This window comes from Apium graveolens, chromosome 9, assembly GCF_009905375.1.
Source record: "Apium graveolens cultivar Ventura chromosome 9, ASM990537v1, whole genome shotgun sequence".
NCBI lineage: Eukaryota > Viridiplantae > Streptophyta > Magnoliopsida > Apiales > Apiaceae > Apium > Apium graveolens.
Genome location: NC_133655.1, coordinates 253,330,937 through 253,358,928, shown reverse-complemented (window position 1 = coordinate 253,358,928; position 27,992 = coordinate 253,330,937). Strand labels below are relative to the sequence as shown.

Sequence of the window (27,992 nt, the reverse complement as noted above, 5' to 3'; positions counted from 1 at the left end):
TCCATCCTTTCATCCTGCTCTATTTCAAGCTCATAGGTTTTCAGGATGCCATACAGTCTCTCCAAAGTAAACTCCTTATAATCTTGTGAGTTTCTTAATGAGACTGTCATTGGTTTCCATTCCTTTGGAAGAGATCTAAGGAATTTCAGATTAGAGTCTTTAGTCTGATAGACTCTTCCATGCAACTTAAGAGCATTTAGTAGTTTTTGAAACCTACTAAAAATGTCAGTGAGAGACTCATTTTCCTCATTGTGAAAATGCTCATATTGCTGAATCAAGAGCTGCATCTTATTTTCTCTAACTTGCTTAGTGCCATTACAGATTATCTGTATAGTATCCCAGACTTCCTTGGCAGTTTTACAGTTGATAATGTTGTCAAACATGTCTGCATCAACTCCATTAAACATAATATTCATGGCCTTTTTATCCTTCCTGACTTGTTCAATGTCAGGATCAGACCATTCATGTCTTGCCTTGGGAACTGATGGCTCGTTTCCTGTTGCAGCACTCATTGGAACATGAGGGTCTCTTTCTATGCAGTCCACATAGGCCTCATCTTGAGAAAGCATATGAAGATGCATCTTTACCTTCCAATGATGGTAATTATCTTTATCTAGAAAAGGAATCTTGACTCCAACATCCTTCTTATTCATCTTGCTGAATTGTTTTGATCTTTAAACTCTTTGTTGATTAAGAGCTTGCTCTGATACCAATTGTTAATCCCTTAACAATATAGCAAGAATTACAGAAGGGGGGTTGAATGGAATTCTTGAACCTTTTTCTTAAAATAAAAATGTTCAAACTCGAATACAAATATAAGTGTTTTGATTAGCACAATGCGGAATAAAAACTTAAGTGAATCAAAACATAAGTAATTAAAAACAAGAGTCTTTAAAAACTTTCTGGTGGATTTAAACAATTCCACCAGAGATATATATATTATATCGAGAGAACTCTGTGTGCAAGAATGCTCATAACTGCTTATAAATTTTAACTACTGAGAACACAGAGAAATGCTAATAATTTTGCTTACAAATGTTTCTCACTTTTTGTATCTCAGATCTTAGTTTTTATTTGCTACTTCTTGGTTTATATATATTACCAAGATTACAAAGTCAAGAGATAGAATCATTATAAAAACTATCGGGTCTAATGCTTTGTTACTTTGTTCTCTATTACCCAGTTAATAGGCTTCCTCATTCCATTTGCATACATCCCGACGCATGTGACCAGTTGTCACTGTCAACTGATGTTTGAATTCTTTATCCGTTGAATACATGATCATCCGTTGATGGCTTCATTGATCATCCGTCAACTGCTATATAAAACATTCGTTGATAGCCATTTGATCATCCGTCAATGGCTTTGTTAAACATCTGTCGGTAGCTATTTTGGCACTTGACTTCAATTCATTTATGCAGAATTACAAGACATCATCTATGTACAATTAATCAACCTATTCTGCATATCTAGTTAAAGTCAATATGACTTATATGCTACTACAGAATCTATACAAAGGTGTATGCAGAAATGTGCTACAGACTCATTATTACACAAGCTACTCACTCGATGGATAATAAGTCATCATCCGTCGGGACTATAATGAGTTATCCGTCGGGACTATAATTCTTATCCGTCGAGTGCTACATTATTTTACTAAGTAAAATCTACTTAGGTGTTTTGTTTATGAAATCATCATGTACACAACATATGCACAACAATTGGCGTTATGGATGCAAGGTCCATTGGCATTATGGATGCAAGGTTCATTGGCGTTATGAATGGAAGGTTGCATACTACATGAAAGGTCAAGCTGGATAAGCTCTTTCGCAAGGTTCGTGGCATAATTGGGCAAGGTTCGAAGTACGAATTTTAATTCTTAAGTTTACCCATCACCTTAATTTGGTACAGGTATGTGAATTTCTATTCTCCTTTCTATTACATAAGGTAGATTTCCATAAACAAGATAGGCTGAATGATTGGTTTTATGGTTCAAGATTATTACATGCTTATATGCTCGATCTGTTGAACAACTTTCATGATTAATGAGATTTATTACGCTTTTAATTTCAAATGTAGCTTCACAATGTTAATATGCTTGTAACTAATTTGAATTATCTGTTATTTGATATAGTTTACATGATTTAGAATGATTATGCAGATTGTATGTGTATTTACATATTGGGGTAAGACTGCGCGTTTGAACCTAGTTCTTCACTATAATTTTGGATTATACTAAAGAACTCGGGGGGGGGGGGTAGTAGGTGGATATATACCTTAGGATTATTGCTTGAAAATTTTAACATTTTAAAGGAAATTAAAAACTTAATTGAAATTAGAATGGACATTTATGCTTGGATTTCTTTATAATTAGGCTATACATGAACCTAATGCTTTGATTATAATGTAGTTTGTTTATGCTGTGAGATATGTAATAGGAATAAGGTCATAATTGTTTGCATGCTCTACTTGAAATATGACATGTTGGTATTTGCTGAGTTATAATATTTATCTATGTATGAACATGGGTATTGAATAGCTTCATGTGGGTAAATATACATATCATTAAAGAGCATACTTGTTAGAATAAATGAGAAAGGATGTTATGGCATCTTCTTTGTTGTACGTTATCTAACCGGTTATGCAGAAATGCCAAAGTGCTTAAAAAAATATGTGCACGGTCAGTTGCGTATGAGAATATCTATCATAAGAGGTTTATTGAAATCAGGATGTGATTCATAGGTTTAGTATCATTCCCAGTTATCTCATAGGTCTTGGTAAAGCTTACTTGAGCTTAACAGGTTCAATGGCCTATACTAATGGATGCAGGTTCCTTCACATTCACACTTGATGTGTAAAATATACATGTGACTAACATCTTGCAGGTCCCCTAGTATCTACCTAATGCTAATGAGTTTTATAATACATACCTGTAGAAAAAATTTCATATTACTTGTAATAACTCGAATTTTTGAGACTTTGTAAAATGCTTAATGAATAGTAACCCTGACAAACTGGGAAATTTTTTTAGCCCACACTATGTTGTGCATGAGAAATTGAGTTTCGGAGTCGATAACATGATTATACGTACCAAACGAGTGTATGTAAAGTGTAAACGCTATTAGTTTTCGAAAAAAATGAACTTTAAAAAATGACCGTATCTATGAATCATCAAGGATTACGGGAATCAAAATATAATTACAAACTTAAAATCCTACAAATTTAAATCCAAGTATGATACTTCAAAACATAAAGAACGTATACAAAAGGATTTACCCCGCAAACAGTTTACGAGAATTTATTACGAAAACGAATAAGCGACCAAGCGAACGCGTAAACGAATAAATAAATGTATCAAACCAAGATAACTAAACTAGCTAACTATGGTAAGAAACTAACCATGGTTAAGTAACCAAATAGTAACCTAGACTAGATAGAATGATAACCTAAAAGCTAATAATAGTAAACCTAAAGGCTAAACTAAGTAGAATAGCTTGCAAACCTAGGATGCTAGCTAAGATATTCAAGGATTTAGTAGTAATAGGATATTTACTAAATCATATCTCACCAAAATCTTCCAAGAGAAGCATTCCAAGAAGCAACAAACTCTCTCTCTCCCCCATTTCCTTCCATTCGACCTTCATCAAGAAAGATGAAGAAATCAATTTCTAAATACCAAGTTCTAGCCATGGCAAAATTCCACCATTAATTTCTAAGTTTCATACATCCTAAAATAAGGTAAGATAAATTTTTGAGCTCATTCTATTAAGGTTTGATGGGTGATATAAATTCAAGGAAAGTGATAATGAATAGTATGAATAGTAACTTGTCTTTGTTTCTTGATTTTTAATGGTTAATTTAGGTTCCTTAAACCCAACCAAGCATCCCCAAGACTCCACCATAATCAAGAATACATCACAAGCTTTCAATAAAGGTATAAATCTTTTACCAATCTTTATTTAAGGTTTAAGTTTCAAGAACTTTTGAAATCCTAGTTATAAACTTAGTTTTGGTGGTTGATTTGTTGTAATCTTGATGTTTAGTTAATTAGTTTTAAGGTTGATAATTGTTGCCTCGATAATATGATGTTCTTGAGAGGATTTAGTGTTGGGATGATGATTTGATGGTTGTTGATGGTGGTATAATGATTTAAGACGTAAACGAAACTCGGATCGTAATCGTAACCTCGTTAAAACAAATAAAACTCAACTTAAAGTTTCTGCAGAAGTTCTCAAATATATAAACTGTAGTTTCTGGAAAATTAAAACTTTATTATTATATAAAATGTTATAAGGATCATTTAGGCGCTTGAATCGCTTGATTTCGATTTACGGATCAAAAGTTATGACCGTTTTAGTAAAAGTGATTTACGCGACAAAAACTGCTACGAATTACGAAATTTGAGAATAGAAATGATCGACTTAAAAATATTCAAAAATCATGAAATTTTCACAGAGAGTAATAAATAGAGTTCATTAAATTCTATAAAAATTTCATTTCAAGTGAAAATAAGAATTTCTCAATTTTATAAAAATGTCGGAGCCAAGACTGCGCGATTAGAAAACTATTAGGAATCATAAGTGAAGCCGACGATTGAAATATAAACGGACATAAAGGATTTCGAAAAGAAAGTGACCGTGACATGAATGAGTACTTAAAGGAATAGTAAGATTAAAATAAGTTGCGGGAACGATTAATAAGTAGCGTGTATGTACGAGTCGCCATAAATAAGAACATGATCTAACGGAACGATATATGTTTATGATTATAGATTTCCGAGCGGATACTAGAGCATCCTCCACCTCAAAGTACCTAGGCAAGTTTACGAACCCAACTCCATATACTGTTGTGTTGTGAAAGGATTGTTTTGTTGTCTTTTGCATAAATGCCATGCTTTCCATGATAAGAGTATTTGAGTTTTTGCATAAATAGCGATTGTGTTACGATATATATATATAGTAAAATATTTTAGCGCCACCATGAGCATGATGTATAATTATGAGACCGAGAGTCGGTCGGAGTTTAAATGAAAACCCGGGAGTTATCCCAGAGATGTTTGGACGATTACAAGTTCGTACTTGTTTTATTCCAAGGGACTCGATGTCCACTTACGAAATATTAAAATACCTCGGATTTAGTTAAAACGATTGCCAAAGATCGTATTCCCTCAACTATATTATATTGTTCGAATAATGAATATTATTTCAACTATTCATTTATTATAGGAGAAGTATTCTCCAACGATTAATTATTTCAAACTCGATTAATTATATTGATAAAGGTTACCCTAATTATTTAAACGTAAAATAGTTGGGGAATATTATTTCAAATTTTCTTTTAAAACATAATCATTTGAGGTCTAATTATTTAATAATTATTATTTATTTATTATTTATTAAATGATTTAATATGATTTAAAAATCATAAAACCTAATTTAGAATATTTTCTAAGTTTCAGAAAATCATTCGAATATTTTCAGACCGTCGATGAATATATCTCGACTTACTTTAAATATTTAAACATAGTTTCAATGGAAACTCTCCTCCTTAATTAGTTATCTGTTGACAACGGTCAAGTCACATCCTTAGTACTTCCTCCGAAAACTTTCGGAAGTACATATATATATATATATGAGATGAGTTGTGCCTATCAACAAGCAAAACGCTTGAGGAACTTCGATATAGTTCGATGATTCCAAGTATATGAAAGGATTCTTAAAAGGACAAAGGAGGGGCAGAGATCCAATACTTCGTGGACTAGGGAGACTGCCATATTAATTTTCCGTATGAGAAGTACCATGTGTACTGAGCAAAACATACTCGGGTAGAATGGGGAAGCATATAAAGCCTGAATGCGTCTAGGGTGACAACCGGGAGTAAAAAAGTCATTCATCTACATGTAGAAAATGATACCGTTATACGACTGATCATCGTATCTCGGGGGCTCCAGTGAATGTCCTATATTCTTCTAGTTGGAATTGAGATGCAATACTGTAACTCAAGCCTAGGTGATGGGTTTACCATTAAGGTATTTGCCGACTAATAAGTCAATCAAAGAATTATTTTAAAAAAAGGTATGAATCACCGAGGATAACTATTTTAAATAAACATACTTATCGTATATGGAATTATACTTAAATTTCTTATACAGTCTTTTCATACTGTATATTATTATGCCGGGCATTATAGCTCACACTTTTTTTCTTAAATTGACACAACACAACAGTGAATCAAGATGCCTATCATGAAACTCACGGCCGGGAAACGGGTAGGAAACGGCCAGTTGTTCCGTACGATATTTGGTGTTGTACCTCAGGTAGATCAAATAAGCTGGATTGGTTTTCAGTTGTTTTTAGTCCGGCTTATTTACAAGTATGACTTATGTAAGATAATAAATAAGAAACGTATATTTGGACGACGGTCTAACCTTACATAACGGTTATTTATGCGGTAAGACTTAATCACTTTTGGGATTGTAATAATTATCACTTTGTGGATTGATATACTCTAGTAATGAATGGTTCGTTTCCAAGACAATAACATGTAGTGTGTGTGTGTGTGTGTTGATAAGTGCGGGATCTTAAAGGTGTGAGTATTCATATAATGTGGTACGAGATAAGTGTTATACATGATTAAAAATGGCGTGGCCTCCTAGATCCATGATCCCGGATTTTGGGGCACCACATTACTTCCATGTAACTCACAACTCGAAGATTTCATATATGCCTAATGCTAATGATTTGAGGAGCTTAACAATGTTCTTAGGGTTCATAAATTAGGAAGGAGAGACATTCACATCATTTTCAAAAGTGGTTGTTATTATTCAAGGGGTAGCTTCCCCCAAGGTGTGATTACTGGCAGCTTCACCTATAGAAGAAAAAAATCGTATTTGAACGTACGGCGAGGATGGGCAGCACTCGTAATATAATTGGATGTTCAAGCCAACACACAACTAAAATAGGTAGATGTGAGCAAAGGACTATGGGGATGGTTGCTATGAAGTTATTGACGTACGCTTCACCTATGAATGATGTCATGAAGGCTCCTGATATGATGTAGACGGTGCAAATTGGGAGAGGTTGTACCTCAGCAAGTTGGATCCTTGAAAGGATAATGGGCATTCAGCTATGATAAACAGGTTTACGGATTTTTAGCTAAAACTAATGGCTTCCAATCAAAGTCGAGAGTTCTCAACTAAAAGAGGAGGTTTACACATTCCATCAAAGGAAGGTCGGGTAATTCGGAGGGAAACTTGGTTTCTTAATATTTTGTCATGGAAGAGCTCGAGTCATGGGAACAAGGTCCTCACCTGAAGCTCAATAAAATAGAGATTTGATCCTGGAATTTCAATAACAATACCTGAACCTTAACTGGAACGTCAAAAGCAAAGATAAGTCATACTTTTATTCTTTTACGTATCACTTATTATGTTTATTTTTTATGCATATCAGGAAATTTAACGAATTATGAAAATGATTTGGTACTCGTAGCTGCCATGTTTAGGTTCATAAGAAAGTTTATTATTGTTTGTACGCCGGGGGGTACCCGCACCTCTGGTATTAAAAAATACCTGAATTATATGATGGTAATTCGGTTGCTTGCATATTATATATTGTCAATTGGCATAACATTTTTGGATAGATTGAATTATAACATATTTAATTCAGGACTATTTGGAAATCTCTTAGTTCAGAGGGATATGTGGTGATTAGACTAGTAAGTCGAGTTAAGTAACCTTTGTAAGTAATGATGAGTAGGCTAACTTAGGTTTAATGGTACAAGGAAAATATGCAGTGTTACTTGAGCTTGAGCTGCGAGCATGAGCTGTCACCTCGGGTAAGAGGTATATCACATGGATAGTTATCAGGATAAAACAAGTAAAAATTGGTTATATGGAATGGAGGAGATTCCTGATAAACAAGCGCATGCTTATATGTTTTGAATATTTATTTTATGTGGAATGTGTGATACATGGTAATTAGAGGCATTCACACATCTTGCAGATGAATTTCCTGATATGACATATGAAGAAATACTGAAGAAGTAAGAATAAATTCTAAATCAGTTTAAAACAGCAAGTGGTGGTAGCAGCTGATGAAGGTCCCTCTAGAGGAAGAGGAAGATCTAGGGGTGTTGCCCAGTAAAGTAATTGTTTAAGGGGGGTTGGATACAATTACTTAACAAATCGATGTATTATAAAAGTAAAGTAAGAACAGATGAATCAAATAACAGTTTATATTGATCTTTGATAAAATGTTACAAAACTCTCTTAATAACAATATTCTTAAGAGCTGCTAGGTTACATGAATACTTGAGTTGTGCTCTATCACCTCCATTGTGATAACATATTCTGTGTTTATATACTACACAGCTACAAATCAGTCCTTTATCAATTACAATATACGTTACAATAAGGAACCGGGGGTAGTTGTTGTGCTCAAAATCTTGCATGGGCTCGAGTTAAGGCCAATAAGGAGATTGAACCCCAATTTGATGGATTATGAGATGGTTGGGTGCAAGTTTGGCCCAAAGATTGATGGTTTTGGAGGCCTTTACACTGAGGTGCAGTGTACCATGTGAAGCTGCAGCTATTAGGAGAGGCTTTCCCAGCTATATGAAGCTGTAGGCCACCAGAGGAAGTTAAAGCTGATTAGAAGAAGTTCAACTGGATTTTGAGCAGGCAGGAATAGTCATGGAAGGTGTTGTTGCCCAGCAGGTGAAGCCTTGGTTAGGCAGGTAAGGTGTTGGAAGCATTGTGATAGCTGATCGGGCTGGACAGGTACTGGAACAGGTGTATCAGCGTACCTTCCTGGGCAGAATCAGTATTTAACAAGGATTGTACCTGCTAAAATCAAGGAGAATGGACTCTATCTTCAAGAAATGACTTTCTAATGCATTTCTATCATTAAAAACGTGGTGATAACTCCTAATTAAAGGATATATACCGGATTTATTTGGATAATTATATTTAATTATGGATTAATCAAGTTTTGAGTGTCATGGTGGAGCTAGGACACTAGAACCTCACTTGGAAACAGTTGGATTAACTGTGGGAACTGGTTTTGTCTTATGAAGTACGTGGATTATTGATCAAGGAATGGAGTGCAACCCTAGAGAAGTACATTGAGTTTGATCCCTATATATAGGGTATGTAGGCAATATGTAAAGGGGTTCGAATATTCACTTTTTACGCACATTGGCACGTGTAACAATTGTGATTCTTTTGTAAGTATATTTGACAGGATTCGAGAAGGCGTTTCTCAACGATTTTACTTTGTTTTTTGGTGATTCAGTTTAATTTTTATATACAATTCTAGCTTTTCTTCTGCAGTCGTACCTCTTTTCAGCAGCTGCAGCAGCCACATTCTCGTCCAAAAATCAAGGGTGATTCACTTATTTAAATACATTAATTCGGGGATGTTACCAAATTTCTCTCGCAACAATTTGGATTTGGTTATGTGATTATCACCTAAGCTCTCAACATTTAGGAAAGAATTTACTGACGCTAATATGACCCTGGGTTTCCTTGAGCATTGTGTTTAATTAAGACTCCCGTTCAGCTTGATTAGTTACGCATACAAAAACAATCATCGAGGACGTAATAAAAATCAAACGTGTGAGATGAATTAAAAAATGAGGGTCCAGGGTCCATGTTGACCGGGGACTAAAGTTTAAAATTAAATGGACTTTGTTGTGTACACATTTCATCACTTGCATTCACGTCCACACTGGACTACTTGTTATTGAGGCAGCCAGTGTGTGAACATGCCTCCTGGAACCTGGAAATGCTCTTACTCTTATATCCAGTTGCCCTATTTCTTGAACAATAACCACAGTTTTTTATTATTCATTATAGGAGGAAACACACTTGCGGTACGTTTTGGTGAAATGGACATTTGATGTGGAACGCACCAAAATATTACAAATTTCACAGGGAGGTTTACAACTATTTTTGTTTTTATTTGCCAATTATTTTGGCCACCTAATGATATATGAACTGAATTGTTGTGACTGCAATATTTTAATTTGTTGCTCACGACAAACATGTAAAACTACTGAAAAAGGTTAGATGATGCATGAACAAGTTAAAAGTTTAATCGCGTTCTGTAAAGTCTGTGTTCCTACTTGCACAAAGCACTCACACACTGTTATCAAAGTAAAGAAAGGTTAATTTGTGCTCAGCACTAAACTCGATCCATTTCTGATAGGTTGTGTTAAGATATAGAGGCGTCTCCAACACTTGAAGTTGAAAGATAAATTACATCTCTCTTTTGAGCTACTAAATAAACACTTTATTGTTATATTCTAACATGTGTTTGCAAGCAACTTGCAGGATTTAGTGTCTACCAAGCACAAAAAAACATCTCCCAGGGATGAAAACATTTATTCACATTATTAAAGGATTTTAAACACAACAAAATACTACTCAACCCTTACATTCCTCATATTCTTGATAGTTGCATCTAGTCTGGTAAAAGGACGGGAAATGAAAAACTCTAGTACGATATATCTCAGACTATCATATTGCAAATATCTCGTTTCTTAAATCCTCGAAGCCTACTCAACTGCAGCTTGTTCTGAAACAGAGGCTAATCCCTGCAGCAAACTAAGAATTTGCACAGTATCATCAAGATAGTACTTGGCCTTGCTTGGTTTTTTACCAACTGTGCATTCAAAAACTTCGACTTTTGAAGCTATAGTTTGACTTGGGATGGAACTCGAAATAACTTCAAACATATCTTCATCCGATCGGTCATCTCCTATGCACAATACAAAATCCGGTACCATTCCTCTCTCTTGCATTGTAGAAAGTAGGCGTTTTGCTACTAGCCCTTTGCTTACACCCTGTGAAATAAAAACAGACGGAAATTGTTAAAACCAAGTCAAATAAAGTAATAATACTGAAATAAGGTTGATTTTGGGAATTTTCATTTTGTTTCTCCAGTGATTTACCACATTTATAAAAGGAGTACCAAAATCAGAAACAATGTCTGACTAGTACTGTAATTTCAAGTCCGACCAACCTTTTTGACAAGCACTGTTAATTTACACATACTAGATCTGATCATCCACAATCAGTAAGAAATGCCTAATCAGGAGAAACCGTTTTTCCCTCAAAAATTAATTGCAATGTAACTAGGCAACTCACTGACCTACAATCTGAACTTGGAAAACTAGCACGAATTGCAGAGATATTTTACATGATGTGCCATGAACTTAACTGTATAAAAGATTATTACCTGCGGCTTAACCTCCACAACATTCTGCCCGCTCTTGACTGTAACTGGTTCATTTGCGAGCACACTATCAAGATGATCGAGAAGTTCTTTAGCTTGACAAGAACCAAAATCAGGATCAGCATCCTCATAACACCAGACTGTTGACGTTTCTTTGTCTTCAATTGTCGATCCATCAGTTGTCTCAGTGTACAACTTCATGACAGGTTCTGCAATCTGTTTCCAACTACAATCGACAACTGGTGCGCATGTTTCCCATTCAGCAGTTTTATGTGGTCTATAAAAAAGAAAAATGATCAGATTATATTTATGATAAACTTTGATATTTTTCAAATATAAGTTCCTGAGCTTCAAAGATTAAACACATATGAGTATCAAAAGATGCATGATACACACCTTAAGAAAAAACCATGTTCAGCTCCAATTCCTAAATTGTCACAACCAGAAAACCATTGGCCTAAAGTGTTTCGGCTTTTAGCACTGACAATAAAAACCATATTGTTCTTATCCCTGCACAAATGTTTTAGGACCTCTATAGTTTTAGCTGTTGGGCTCTTGTCAATTGCAGAGTGAGGCATTAATGTGCCATCATAATCCAGAAGGAGTGCTCGAGTTGTAGTCCTCTTATACACTGAAACAATGTGCTCCATAGAAAGTTTCTTAAAATTAGGATCAAGTGATACAACCCTGAAACTTAACCCAAAGCCGATGCCCCAGCATCTTCTTGTCTCATGATCCTTGCACGTTCTCTCTAAATCTTGCAAAAAACTACGAGCCCAGTACCCAACATCATGGGTGCTGACATATTTGTAATGTTTCTCATGTCGCAGTTGTTTCTCTGGCTCTGCCATTTCCAAGGAACAATCCATAGCCTCTGCCACAATATCAATATTCCATGGGTTTACCCGAATTGCTCCACTTAAAGATGGAGAGCACCCAATAAACTCCGACACAACTAGCATACTCTTCTTTGGACTGTTAGATGTTAGCCCTAACACCTTGTCGAGCCTCTCATTCCCTTGGCGGCTAATTATATACTCATATGGTATGAGATTCATACCATCTCTCACTGCAGTAACCAAACAACACTCGGCAACAACATAATAAGCAATTCTCTCATAAAACTTAAGGGGCTGATCAATTAGGATGACTGGTTCATATCCAGGTTTTCCGAATGTATCATTAATTCGCTTCACAGTAGAATTGGTCTCAGCTTGAACTTCCTTCACATCTTTTCCACGACCTCTAGCTGGATTTGCTATTTGCACTAAGACGACCTTTCCCTGCCACTCTGGATGTTGGACAAGCAGCTGTTCCATGGCCAACAACTTCAAGCTGATGCCCTTGAAAATGTCCATATCATCTACCCCAAGCAACATGATCCTGCCCTGATCATGAAACTGTTTAATGAGATCAGCAACCTTTGTTTCTGTTTCTGGAAGGCTCAAAACCGATTGAAGCTGAGACATGTGGATACCAACAGGAAGTATCTTGATGCTAACAGTTCGTCCATAATACTCAAGGCCAATATAACCCCGCTTAGATTCATAAGACAGGCCAAGCATACGGCTGCAACACGAGAGAAAATGACGAGCATAATCAAAAGTATGAAAACCAATCAGATCAGAATTCAATAATGCTCGAAGTAGCTCCTCTCTGATTGGCAAAGTCTTATAGATCTCTGATGATGGAAATGGACTATGAAGGAAAAATCCCAGTTTCACCCGATTGAATCTCTTCCTCAAAAAGGTGGGAAGTACCATAAGATGGTAGTCATGAATCCACACAAAATCATCTTCAGGATTAATCACTTCCATTATCCTATCCGCAAATATCTTATTAACTGAAACATAAGCCTGCCACAGCGAGCGATTAAACCTACCACCAAGATCAGGCGATAACGGCAACATGTAATGAAACAAAGGCCACAATTGCTGCTTACAAAACCCATGGTAGTATCTACAATACAAATCAGGGGGCAGAAAGGTGGGCACACATTTAAACGTCTCTAACAGAATTTGAGAAACCTCATCTTGCTCATTCGGGTGAATTTCTTCTTTAAGTGTGCCAACATAAAAAACTTCAATATCATTATCACCCAACCCCTCTTTCAGCTGGAGCAGAATCGAGTTCTCATCCCAGCTAAAAATCCAACCTTTACTATCATCCGTTTTTCGTTGTGCCCTAATAGGCAGTTGATTAGCAACAATAATTAGCCTATCTGGTTGAGCTACTGAAGAAGGGTCATCAGAGCACACACTCTCTGATGGGTCATCATCAAGATCAGATATTATACCAGGAACCGTCATAACTCTTGGAATTCTCCGACTCATACGCCCTAAAGACGGAGATGGACCCTCACTGGAGGCAAGCTCCAAGAGGTTTGAGTATGATCTTGACACCATTTTCACTTTCCACTAGCTACCAAAACACACAAAACATACAACCAATTTTCTTGCAAGCTATTAAACAACAACCCCACTAAGCTACAAAACCAAAATTAATGATCATAAATCCAACAAGAATTCCAAGTCAATGATACTAAAACAAACACATAGAATTAGATAACTAATAATTAGTGGGATGAACCATAAAAATAACCCATCAGATCCACATAGTGAATGATAATGTTGTATCCAGATGTATAGATAAAGACAGGTAATGAATACATTCAGTGAATCAGGTCATTACATAAACACTGACTGTAGTAGAACAAAATGACACTGACAGATTGTCAACTTGAAAGAACAATAAGTAAATAAAAACAGAAAAATAAAGATGTAGAACAAAATGTGTGTAAAACAACAAAATAAATAAAACTGATAAAAATTCAAGAAGTGTTGGAGATAAATTACCAGTTTTTGACAGTTGAAACCTTCGAAGGAAGAACCCTTATTTAGAAAAAGAGTGCTGTACAAAATTGTAGTAAAAAAGAGTGGTACAACTTTCTGAGCATCTAATGCTTACATAGTTGCAAGTTGTAACTGAAAAATACAGTGTTTTAAATATTCATATTTGAGATGAGTGGTTTAATGAGGACTGTTGATGAAGAGAATCTAACGGCTGGGAAGTGAGGATGTAGAGTTGACATAGATATATGTGTTGTAGATAATGTATGTAACTGGGAAGTGAGGATGTAGAGTTGACATAGATATATATGTTGTAGATAATGTATGTAACGATGTTTTATTTAAGGGTCTCTCCAATGTCCCTCGATGATGACGCTACGAGGGGGGATGTGGGCCCTATATTAGGTTTGTGTCTTAAATGGTTGTATGGTTGTGCAAAAACCTGCAACGTGCCTTGTGGATGCTGCTGTCTCCTATGTTTGAGCGCCACGTGGCAGGCTATGACGGTTTCCTACTGTTAATCGAGTCGGAGTCCATCAAACCACAACACAGAGCATATTCAATGGTATGCTATATCCAGTGTTATTACGGGTCAGCCCACTTATAAGCCACTTATGATTTATAAGGCCGTATTATAAGCTGAATTTATAGGACGTACTTTTTTTCAACATTTTTTGCTGATTTATTAACCTCAATTTTAAAATTTATATTTTTTTAATGTTAATCTAGCTTAACATTTTAGAATTTAGATAATTATATTTAATAATTATGTATTTTAATTCATTTTAGATAAAAAAAAAATCTAACTTATAAGTAAAATTATCCAAACACTTATTTAACTTATAAGTATTATTTTACTTATCACTTTTTTTTTTGAAAAAAATCAGAACTAATTCAATAATGAAAAGTCATACGGCATCTACAAGAACAATCGAGTCGAACAAACATAAAACAGATCATATCGCTGATTAATTTAGTCTTTACGAAAACACAATCAAGCGATTTGTTGAAATTGATATATACACATGTATCGCCTTCACCAAAACCATTTTGAGCTATCGATCGTAATTGCAATCCCATATAAATCTTTATCACTGAATCAAACCTCTAAAAATCCGGCAGATCTAACGTCCTGGACATCGAATCACACCAAAACACACCAAAAAACACACCAAGCTCTCATAAAGAGAATAAACAAAACCCAAATAAATTGGGAACAAATCTCACCCAACAAAGATTTTATCAAACAAAAATGCAATCTTGAACGATAAAAATTCTTACCCGGGGAGGAGTATTATTGAAAAACACGAACAAAGCAAGGAAAATACTGTAGCTGGTTTGGGGCTTTACACCGGTGAAAACCGATGGAAGCCCCGAACGGCGGCTAGAGAAAAAGAGAGGCTAAGAGAGTTTTTTTTTTTTATTTTACTTATCACTTATAATTCACTTTTCATTTTAAGTTGTAAATTACTTATTTTCAGATTTCCCAAACGGCACTATATCTTATACATAATTAGTGTAAAGTACTCAAAATGATTAATAAGGTCATTTAAAAATTAAAGTTAGCTATCCACTTCACACATAAGTTCAAAATAGAGAAAAATTATTCAATTTCTTTTAAAGTAGTTTTCCTAATAAACTCATATAATAAAGATGTAGTTTGTAAAATAAAAATCAATGTAATCATTTATAATATGAAATTATTTTAGATAAAAATCTTACACAAATATCAAAAGGCTTTACAACCAAATGAACAAATACATATAACTAATTGAAATTAAAAATAAATAAAAAAATTAATATATAAAACATATTACATGTCATGTTGAAATATATTTTACACAGTATTTGTATTAATATGAAATTAAGTTTTACTATAAAAAGAAAGACGTGTTATGAAATATATATATATATATAATAATAATAATAATAATAATAATAAAACTATTATAATTTTAAATTGAATTTAAATCTAATAAAATATATTATATATTATATTTATTTCATTTATTCTAATATTCCATTTTGGTACTTAATAATTTATATAATAAATACAATAGACAATTAATTAAGAAATTAAACTATAATTACACATTATAAAATGATATAAAATTAAATTAAAAATATTATATTTATATAATACAAGCAACGATTATCTTAATAAAAATAAATATAAGTAAAGATTAACGAAATATTTGTTAATCGGGTTAAAGTCGATCATTTTTTTAAAAGAATAATTGGAATGGGCGAGTTTGATTAAAAACATTTGTAAGAAAATCATTTTAATTTTTATCATATAAAATAAGAAAAACATTGAAATTATATTTTGGTATATATATTAAAGTTAGCGATCCACTTCACACATAAGTTCAAAATAGAGAAAAACTATTCAATTTTTTTAAGTAGTTTTCCTAGTAAACTCATATAATAAAGATATAGTTTGTAAAATAAAACTCAATGTAATCATTTATAATATGAAATTATTTTAGATAAAAACTTTACACAAATATCAAAAAACTTTACAACCAAATAAATTAAAATATAAAACATATTACATGACATGTTGAAATATATTTTGCATGGTGTTTGTATTAATGTGAAATTAAGTTTTACTATAAAAAGAAAGACGTGTTATGAAAAATATATAATAATAATAATAAAAGTAATAATAGTAATAATAATAATAATAATAATAAAACTATTATAATTTTAAATTGAATGTAAATCTAATAAAATATATTATATATTATATTTATTTCATTTATTATAATATTCCATTTTAGTACTTAATAATTTGTATAATAAACACAATAGATAATTAGTTAAGAAATTAAACTATTATTACACATTATAAAATGATATAAAATTAAATTAAAAATATTATATTTATATTATACAAGTAACGATTATCTTAATAAAAATAAATATAAGTAAAAATTAACGAAATATTTGTTAATCGGCTTAAAGTCGATCATTTTTTAAAAAACTAATCGGAATGGGCGAGTTTGATTAAAAAAATTGTAATAAAATCATTTTAATTTTTATCATATAAAATAAGAAAAAGAATGAAATTATATTTTGGCATATATATTACAGGCGTTTTGTTTCATTTTGTAAAAGGGGTAAATTACGGGTTGTCTTTTAAAAAATTTAGAGTACATGAAATTTTATAAAACATAAAAATTAGGAAGAAATATAATAATAATATAAAAAATATTATAATTCAAAATTGAAAAACAAGTTAATAACATATATTTAAAAGTACTATCACAAAAAAGTAAAGTATTTTTTTTTCAAAATCATTGCTAAAACCGAAAAATTATGAAATATTGGTAATATGCAAACAACAAACAACTTTGCAATTTTTGATCAAACTCCAAAATATTAAGAAAATAAAGTATATAAATAAAATAAAAATAATTACGTAAAAATATTATGTAAACTATAATTATATATTATTAAATAATATAAAATAATATTAAAAGTATTATGTTATATATAATACAAGAAATATTTTGATTTAAAATATTTGTGAATAAGTAATTTTTATTTTATTTTATGAAATAAGGAACACATATTATATGAACTACTAATATTAATATTAAGAGGATTAATTAATTAGTAGGAGAAATATATAAATAAATTGTGAGATGAAAGATTATATGATTTTAGTAAGGGAAAATGGTACCACACAAAAGTAAAAATATTTAATGATACAACATATAAGTAAAAAACATTTAATGGTACTAAATGAAAAAAGTCAATTGTATAATTCATATTTTTATAACGTTCCTTTAACGTTTATATATTAGATGGATGTATCCAAAAGCAAACAAAGTGGATACTATTTATAATTTCCCTAAAAATTAGGAAGAAATATAAATTATTAAAGTACGATGAAAATTAAGTGTAAAGATTGTTTTTTAAATATATTACTAGACCCAAAAAATTATAAAATATTATTACAAACGCCGCAAAATGGAAATTCTAAATAATTTTTTAATTTTTTTTATAAAACTCCACAACTTTTAAAAAAATATAAATAAAAAAATAATTACGTAAACATAATATATAATATGATTAAAATATTCTATTTTAAAATTTATAATGTGAAAAAATCAAATAATGAAAGAAAAATAAATAAATTATAACACGTATGTTATATTTAGGTTATTAATGTCAAATATAATAATAATATTATAAAAACTAAATATATAAGTACAAAAAGTAGAATTTTTAATAAAAATGCATTTTTCATGAAAAACATAAAATTCATTTAGGAAATAAAATTAATTTTATTAAAAATTAATTAAATAGAGAATAAATATTCAAAATAATGATATAAAAGAATTATAATCAATCCCGCATCGGAGGGTACAAAGCTAGTAGTTATAATATAGAATAAAATCTCAATTTAATGGTATGATAAATTTTGTACTAAAATAGCACAATACTATAATTTGTACTAAATTTAACACAAAATATATCATTGTACTATAATTGTCAACTCATCAAAAAATAAAAAAAGAGGAGAAAGTGTAGGATACTATGGAAGGTAATTAAATTTGTTAGTATATTTTGGAAATTATTTAAATTTGAAACAAGATTTAGAACAAATATAGGAGACATAATGATATTTTAGCACCAATATATACTCTTTGATGTTAAATTATAAGGATAGTTATACTTATATTTAGCGTACATTATTGACTTTGCTCTAACATTTGAGAACCATTTTGCATATCAATTTAATACTACTAAAATTTTCTTAAAATTAAACCGTCATAACAATATTATGGACAGCTTTTTACTAGGATAAGGAGAGATTCACTCTCTATGAATATCATTATTGCAACCCACCGTTCTAAAATATGCTAGCTCTGTTTCCATTAAAGAAATTTTAGAAAGTACTATATGTATTAGATTCAGAGTAGATTTAGAGGGTTAGGTTACGTGGGTAACCATCTTAATCCCACTTAATTGGATAATTTAGTAACTTTTAACCATTTTGCACTTCTTGTTATTTTCTTGCTTTTTTTTCTATCCAGAATTTATATTTTTTTCAACGTGTACATTTTGCATTTTTACATTTTTTTAATAATTTTCTTATATCCTCCTTTTTTGTATTATATAATAAAAATTAAACTTCATATTAATATAAAAAATTTAATATGTTTTTTATTAATTTTTTTTATAAGTATACTATTAATTATTAATTATTTTTGTGAAGTATATTCTTACTTTTTTTAACACTATCTTTTACTAATATTTTATATTTATATGTTCTACAACTTTTTTAATTATTGTTTGAGTATTCTGTATCTTTAACATATGTATTGTAATTTTTATACTCATTGTTCTGTATTTTTAACGTAATGTACTATAGATTTTATGTTTAACATATAACCTGTAAATTTTATACTCAGTGTTATGTATTTTTAACCAATGTACTATAAATTTTAGACTTAGTGTTCTGTATTTTTAACATATGTACTGTAATTTTTATGCTTAGTGTTATGCATTTTTAAACTGTAAATTTTATGAATTCTATAATTATTTTAACCTATGTACAATAATTGTAATTTTTATGTTTAATTTTCTGTATTTTTGAACTGTAAATTTTATGAATTCTATAATTACTAGGGACTTTTTGCCCGCGCTACGCGCGCACCAAATTTCTTCAATTTTGATTTTTTTTTCACGAAGTTTGTAATTTTTATAATATAAACGGTTATCTTCTAGTTTTATTTAATTTATTTATTACGGTTATTTAGGTTCCGTTTATTTTGAAATATAAAATTGATATTATAGTTTAACATTAAATCTCAGTATTTTAATTTAGTTTTCTTTCTCTCACATTTTAACCAATTAAACGTCTTTTAACTTATATTTTAACATTTCTCTTTTACGTTTTTAGTAGTCAATATTTTAATAATTTGTACGACAAAACTGAGTAAATATTTTTTTAATTAAATACTTTTTAAAAAAATCCAGTAAATATTACATAACATAAATAGTTCACCATGAGGATTCTTTAAAGTATGAGAATATTTTTATCAATCTTGTTCCCGTTTAAACTTTGCATTAGATTGGTACACAGTATGTGAATAGATTTGGCATATAGAAAAACTTAATTTTTATTACTGTCTAAACATTACTAATCAGATATTTCAATTTTGTATAGTATTATACAATGGTGTCTACTTCAATAATGAAAGTTGACAGTGAATTATATTTGTATATTGAGATTAAAAAAATCTATTAAAGTTAATTTTCACATATATGTTTTTCTACATATATTGCTTAAACAGGTGAACTCGAAATCAATTTTTGTCAATTACTCCTCTAACTGTATTTCTGTATATAAATTTCAAATATAAAAATTAGTTCAATATTACTCGGCGTCGCCTTACGGCGACCCCTCGCAGTTTAAAATTTGGAAAATTAAAAAAATGTAAATACTTAATATGAGTTATTTTAAAACCGTTGAATTGAAAACTGCAATGTACCATTTCTTTATATATTGCTTAAACATATGAATTTGAAATTAATTTGTGTCAATTACTCTCTAACTATATTTCTATATATATAACTTAAATATAAAGAAATTAGTTCTATATTACTCGGCATCGCCTTACGACGACACATTGTAGTTTAAAATTTGAAAAATTAAAAAATGAAAGTACTCAATATAAGTTATTTTAAAACAGTTGAATTGAAAACTACAATGTTACATTTCTACATATATTGCATACACATGTGAATTTGAAATCAGTTTTTGACAATTACTCTCTAACTGTATTACTATATATATAACTTAAATATAAAAAAATAGTGCAATATTACTCGGCGTCGTCTTACGGCGACACCTCGCATTTTAAAATTTTGAAAATTAAAAGATATAAATACTAATATAAGTTACTTTAAAACTGTTGAATTGAAAACCATAATGTTTTACCTGAATACATATACAAAACATATAAATTAGTGCATTAAAACAAAAGTCATTATTCTGCTAAAGGAATTTTTTTATTCAAAAGTATTTTAATATTATTGCGACGCCTCGTCGTTTAAACATTATACAATTAAAATATTTTTTTTATCAGCACAGATCCATATCAATGCTCTATAATTTGTAAAATGATTCTCCAGTTTTCTAAAAGATTTGTTGGAAGTCTCTTGAACAGTAGAAGTCATGGAAATCACAAATTGATTCCAAATAGCTAATGGCAAGATTGCAAGCATATGTGTGTTCTGCAAATGTTATTAAAAAAGTTAACTAAAAACATAGATATGAAACAATATACTATTCGTATTGACATCCTGATTCTAATTCTAATGCTGAATTTGCCATAATATTCTATGTGAATTGTAATCATGGAGAATATAATTGAGAGTTAAGATTGTAATCACATCCTCATTCTAATCCTGATACTGACAAACCCTGATTCATATCTTGTTGTATAAGAAATTAGGATTTCTCAGCATCAAGATTAGAATCAGGATTTTAATATGTAGACTATGCTCCAATAGATGTGAGAAATGGGATTGTACGCTCGAACCTTCAATGTCCAAGCTACTTGAGTAACATCTAGAGCGGACAAATGCTGATGGTCGTCCATATCTGAATGCAAGAAGAGGAGAAAATTAATAAATTACTATGGAACTTCAATGTATATTTGACAAAATAAAAAATGTGTACCTCTATTACCTTCTTTTGATGTTTGAGTATACGTTAAGAGCCCAGACATGTGAATATATAGTACGATTAAACGAAATTATTTATGGTAGAGTTGCATAATCTTTTTAACTTTTAAACAAATATGCATATTTTCATTGACTAATTGACTGAGAATTTGTGTAGCTATAATATTCTCTGTGAATTGTAATCATGGAGAATCTAATTGAAAGTTAAGATTGTAATCACATGATGATTCTAATCCTGATGCTAACAAACCCTGATTCATATCCTGATATTGATTCATATCCTGATGAAGGAGAAATCCAGGAACATATCATGATCTTGATCATATCTTGTTGTAGAAGAAATCAGGATTTCTCATCATCGGGATTAAAATTAGGATGTTAATATGCAGAATATGCGCCAAGAGATATGAATAATGGTTCGAATGTAACTAATATAATTAAATCACACCTCACAGTCCAACAGAATAAGATAATGCCTGATTGTCTCCCCATGGTTATTCCTTGATATCCACATTCTTGTCACTCGAACCTTCAATTTCCAAGCTACTTGAGTAGCATCCAAAGCGGAAAAATGCTGATGGTCGTTCATATCTGAATGCAAGAAGAGGAGAAACTTAATAAATTAATATACAACTTCAATTTATATTTGAGAAAATCAAGAATGTGTATCTCTATTATCTTCTTCTGATGTTTGAGTATAGGTTGAGAGCCCAAGCATGTGAATATATAGTACAGTTAAATGAAGTTGATTATGGTAGAGTTGCATAATATTTTCAACTTTTAAACAGATATGCACTATTTTCATTGATTAATTGACTGAGAGTTTGTGTATCCACAATATTCTTTGTCAATTGTAATCCAAAGAATATGATTGGGAGTTTAGAAAACTTGTTTCATGAATATTGTGTCTAACACGGTAGGAAATGTAACAATATAACCAGTCACGCGTAACTTGCATTTGAGGGTGATGAAAGTGATATAGGTATAAAAATGCGCACATCGATAGCATAATCACCCGGATAGAAAGCATATTTATTAGTTCCCCTTAAAAAAAATTAAATTCTGGAATATTTATAAGATATGTTGTATTTAAACTTGCCACTAATAATGTCAAAATAAAAAAAATAGAAGAATAAGTAATAAAAAAATAATGTAGTATGTGTATCAGTGATACCACATTTTTTTACTCCCCTATGTTTGAGCAGCGTGTGATGATTATCAATTTATTTTGATAACCATTTTCTTGTTGTGAGTCAAAATCGCCTTCAACATGCTTAAAACCGATATCATGTTTAAACTTTTCACATAAATCTAAGATTACCCGTGCATGGAACATCATACACAAAATAATATTGGCGAAATTACAACAATAACCAAATATCTACATAAACAGATGCAGTAATGCACGCACTTGTTTTAGATATTAACCTTATAACCTACTTTAGTTAGATTATAAAGGGAGATGAGAGCTCTAACAAAAAATATGACGTTATCAAATACTAATCAGGTTTGAAAATGACACAGATGACATAGAAGTAATATAAGGATGGTTGAAATACCCGTCGACACAAATTTTGATTCTTCAACATTTTAATATTAGTGATAGTCACCTTAAAGCGACACTTCCAATTTTAAACATTATAAAATGAATTCTCCAAAAAAAAAGATAATAAAATTAAAATATTCAAAATAATAGCTAAATTTTGATATAAAATTTAATTCAATATTACCCGCCATCACGTTAGGCGACACCTCACACTTTAAACTTTGAAAAAAATATAAATACTCTATATAAGTTATTTTAAAATATGTTAATTGACAACTTATACTTGATGTATACAATTTACAAAAGCAAATATTAGTACATTAAAATTATTTTCTAACGGAATTTTTCTATAAAAAATTTTAATATTACTGATATCCACCTTAACACCTCCTAATTTAAGCATTATAAAATTAATTATTGAAAAATATTTTATAAAATTAAAATATTTCTTTTCTCGACATAGTTTGCTGTAAAAAAATTTAAAATTATATAATATATAACAATGATTTTGAAATGCAGATAAATATAATTTTTCGAAAATATAAACTATGTATACATATATTTTAAAATGCATAAAAATATCATATAAATATCACACTATCTCTTTTTAAAATTTTTGGAGATTTTTATTAATTTATTCAATATTTGATATTTTAATATCAAAAGATAATTGACCTCGAAATCAATATTACATAAAGTTACATAATTTATCCAAACTTTTCATAGTTTAATATTGCACTTTTATCTATCCAATATTCTTTTATACATAATTTGAGTGAACTTAATAATTTTATTATTTAAATACAATAAAAAATAATCATATAAACTAAATTTATTATTTATATACTATGATACTATTTAATTTGATTTTTTCAATAAAATGTAAAAATATATAAATTTGTACTAAATTTATAATTTATATACTATGCAATTTCTATAAGTTCTTTTTTTACAAAGTCAATTAATATATTAAAATACAACATTACTCGGTGAAAACATTAATACAATTGTTAAACATATCAATTAGTTCAACATTACTCGGTGTCTCACACCTGACACTTTAAACTTTGAAATAAGTTATTTTAAAATATGTTAATTGAAAATCACTATGTTATATTTGATGTATACAATTTGTATACAATTTGCAAAAGTAAAACATTAGTGCATTAAAATTATTTTACAACAAAGTTTTTTTATTAAAAAATTATTTTAATATTAGTGATATCCACCTTAAACTGACACTTCCAATTTTAAACATTATAAAATTAGTTCTTAAAAAAAAAGATAATAAAATTAAATTTTTTTAAAATTACAAAAATTACATTAATTGTCAAAAGGTAAATATATACAAATAAAAAATTTAGTTCAAAATAGCATATAATTTAGTTCAATATCACCTGGACTCGCACTTTAAACTTTGAAAAAATAAATATATATACTTTACATAAGTTATTTTAAAATATGTTATTTGACAACTATTATATTATAATTGATGTATATAATTTGAAAAAATATATATTAGTGCATTAAAATTATTTTGCAACAAAAACGTTTTGTTAAAAAATCATTTTAATATTAATGATAGCCACCTTAAACTCACACCTCCAATTTTAAACATTATAAAATTAATTATTCAAAAAAAATAATAAAATCAAAATATTTATTATCTCGACACAGTTTGATTTAAAAAAAATTAAAATTATATAAATTACATTAATTGTCAAAAGGTAAATATATACTATAGACACATGAAAAGTATATCAAAATAGCTGAATTTTGATATACAATTTAGTTCAATATTACTCGCCATGGTAACACCTCACACTTTAAACTTTGAATATATATATATGTATATATATATATATATAAATACTCTACATAAGTTATTTTAAAATATGTTAATTGACAACCACTATGTTATATTTGATGTATACAATTTACAAAAGTAAACATTAGTGCATTAAAATTATTTTTCTAACGTAAATTTTTTATTAAAAATTCAATTTAATATTAGTTATATTCACTTGACACCTCCTATTTTAAGCATTAGAAAATTAATTCTTAGAAAAAATATTATAAAATTAAAATAGTTCTTTTCTCGACATAATTTGCTGTAAAAAAAATTAAAATTACATAAAATATAACAATGATTTTGAAATGCAGATAAATATAATTTTTTTGAAAATGTAAACTGTGTATGCATATATTTTAAAATGCATAAAAATATCACATAAATATCACACTATCTCTTTTTTAATTTTTTTGAGATTTTCATTAATTCATTCAATATTTGAGATTTTAATATCAAAAGATCATTGACATCAAAATCAATATTACATAAGGTTACATAATTTATCCAAACTTTTTATAGTTTAATATTGCACTTTTATCTTCATAATATTTTTTTGTACATAATTTGAATGAACTTAATAATTTTATTAGTTAAATATAATAAAAAGTATACATATAAACTAAATTTATTATTTATATACTATGATACTTTTTAATCTGATTTTTTCAATAAAATGTAAAAATGAATCAACTTGTACTAAATTTATTATTTATATACTTTGCAATTTCTGTAACTATAAAAACGTCCTTTTTTATAAAGTCAATTGATATATTAAAATAGAACCCCTGATAGTTCAAACCTCGCGAAGAAGATACTAATGTCAAACCTCACGAAGAAGATACTAATACAATTATTAAACATAGCATGCAGTCTCACATACTCTTGGACCAAATATACTAAAGAAGAACCCACTCACTATTTACTTTACTATTACAATCTTACATTACTTGGTCATAATTTAGAAAATTGAAGCTCACTAAGCAACAAACTACAAATTAGCAAAAATCACCTACACTAACACTTAAATATGACATTACAGTTAAACTTCAATTCATTCCTCTAGCATTAGCTTCCTCCATCATTGCCAATTGCATCAGCACTTCTTTGCATGATACATGATATAAGGTGCAATATCACTGCAATTTAATAGTATTAAATGCAGCAGTCCTAGACAAATATATTAGCCATGTAGCCAAGGAAAGCTAGCATTGCAGTCCAACACAATGTCGACGTTACCACCAAATTTTTCTCACTCAGGTGAAATATATCACTATATGGGTTGAACTGTGAACCTTTCTTCCCTAGACTTTTGCTGATATGTTATTTATGCAGATTATACGTAGAAATTATGAGCTTTTATGTTCTAAGAACTTAGAGACATATGTTAGCTTCTATCAAAACAGAGATGATTTCTCACCAGATATGAAGATATGCAAATATGGGAAAAGTAATCTTGAATCTCAGAAGTTTAATGTGGACTGACAGACTTTTGTATATCTGTTCTAAGAACTTAGAGACATTGATGCACATTTTATCATAGGGAACTGTGAAAAAACAATTCTTGAGTTATGAGTATGAGAGTGAAGAAACTTTACAGGAACCCAAGATTCATCCTTCTCAATATTTCCATGGTTCTGACGGTGAGTTCTGTGGCTGATTCTCCTGCAGGAACTCACCTTTGTAATATTTTACAAAATTACGTAATACTCAGAGTGCAATGCCATCGTCAGCAATACCAAAATAACAACAAAATTCCTCATGACATAACTAGCAGACCTCTAAGGATTCTTAACCCAACAATGCTTGGAAATAGTACAAACATATTATCAATACAAAAAACAACACTAAAATTACATAAAGAAAGAAGTGCAGAGACGAATTAAAAGAAAAACAGAAAAAAGAAGAACTATGATGTACTAACCTGTTTGTTCATTAGCAAGTGAAACTCAATTAAAATCTACATGTAACCTGCAAAAAGAAAGAGAGAAAATGAGATTATGAGATTTGAAATTTGAGACAAGAAGAATAACAGACGTATATATATCAATAATTTAACTCAATTTACAAATCAAGGAGTGATAGTTTCTATAGATAAGTATGAAATTCAAAATTTAAAAATATAACAAATAAAGGAGTAAATCATGCATGATTGATTAGTCTAAAATCTTTTTCCATAGATAGCTTGCTTTTTAAATTTCAAATTATAAATGTAGATTAAGAATATTTATACAAACATACCAAATCAATACAAAAAAATAATACTAAAATTACAAAAAGAAAGAATAAAAAAGACGACATATCAAATCAATACAAAAAATTATACTAAAATTACAAAAAAAGAGTAAAAAGTCGAATAAAAAGAAAAAAATTGAAAATAGAAGAATGAGAGAGATAAGTGTCTGATATAATTTGAAATAGTGGTTTTTGAAGGTAGATATATTTGAATAGATAGTTTTTTCGTATTCGTGGCTAAAATTGTGGATCTTGAGTAGCACACATATAATATTAATTGGGCAATTTGATTGGATATGAGATAATTAAGAAAATTTGAATTTAAAAAAAAACAATTGAATGTGTAAATAAAGAATGAGAGAGAATAAGAAAACCAATAATTATCATTGAATTAGTGTTGTAACAAATGTGAGAAAATCATGCAAATCTTTCCTTAGATAAGATGTTTAAATTTTAAAATTTAAATTTTTTCCATGTTTAGTGTTTTGATGGGTAAAAAAATGGGTAAACTTATTTGGATATATCCATGGATATATAGATTTTATACTTAATATGGGTCATGGGTAAAT

General features: G+C 29.8%; 1 protein-coding gene across 3 annotated transcripts; it reads right to left on the bottom strand.

Annotated features, from left to right (window-relative positions):
- Positions 1–10,370: 10,370 nt before the first annotated feature.
- Positions 10,371–14,355, bottom strand: LOC141683562 (alpha,alpha-trehalose-phosphate synthase [UDP-forming] 6-like). Of its 3 annotated transcripts, none has more exons than XM_074488307.1 (4): positions 14,093–14,355; positions 11,634–13,723; positions 11,241–11,514; positions 10,371–10,845 (listed from the first exon to the last, which is right to left on the bottom strand). In XM_074488307.1, exons 2-4 carry the CDS (start codon positions 13,640–13,642, stop codon positions 10,558–10,560), a joined length of 2,571 nt encoding a protein of 856 aa, XP_074344408.1. In that variant the 5' UTR covers positions 13,643–13,723; positions 14,093–14,355; the 3' UTR covers positions 10,371–10,557. The 3 variants fall into 3 exon arrangements, with proteins under 3 accessions (XP_074344408.1, XP_074344409.1, XP_074344407.1); XM_074488308.1 differs by having other exon boundaries at positions 11,634–13,658; XM_074488306.1 differs by lacking the exon at positions 14,093–14,355 and having other exon boundaries at positions 11,634–14,082.
- Positions 14,356–27,992: the final 13,637 nt, after the last annotated feature.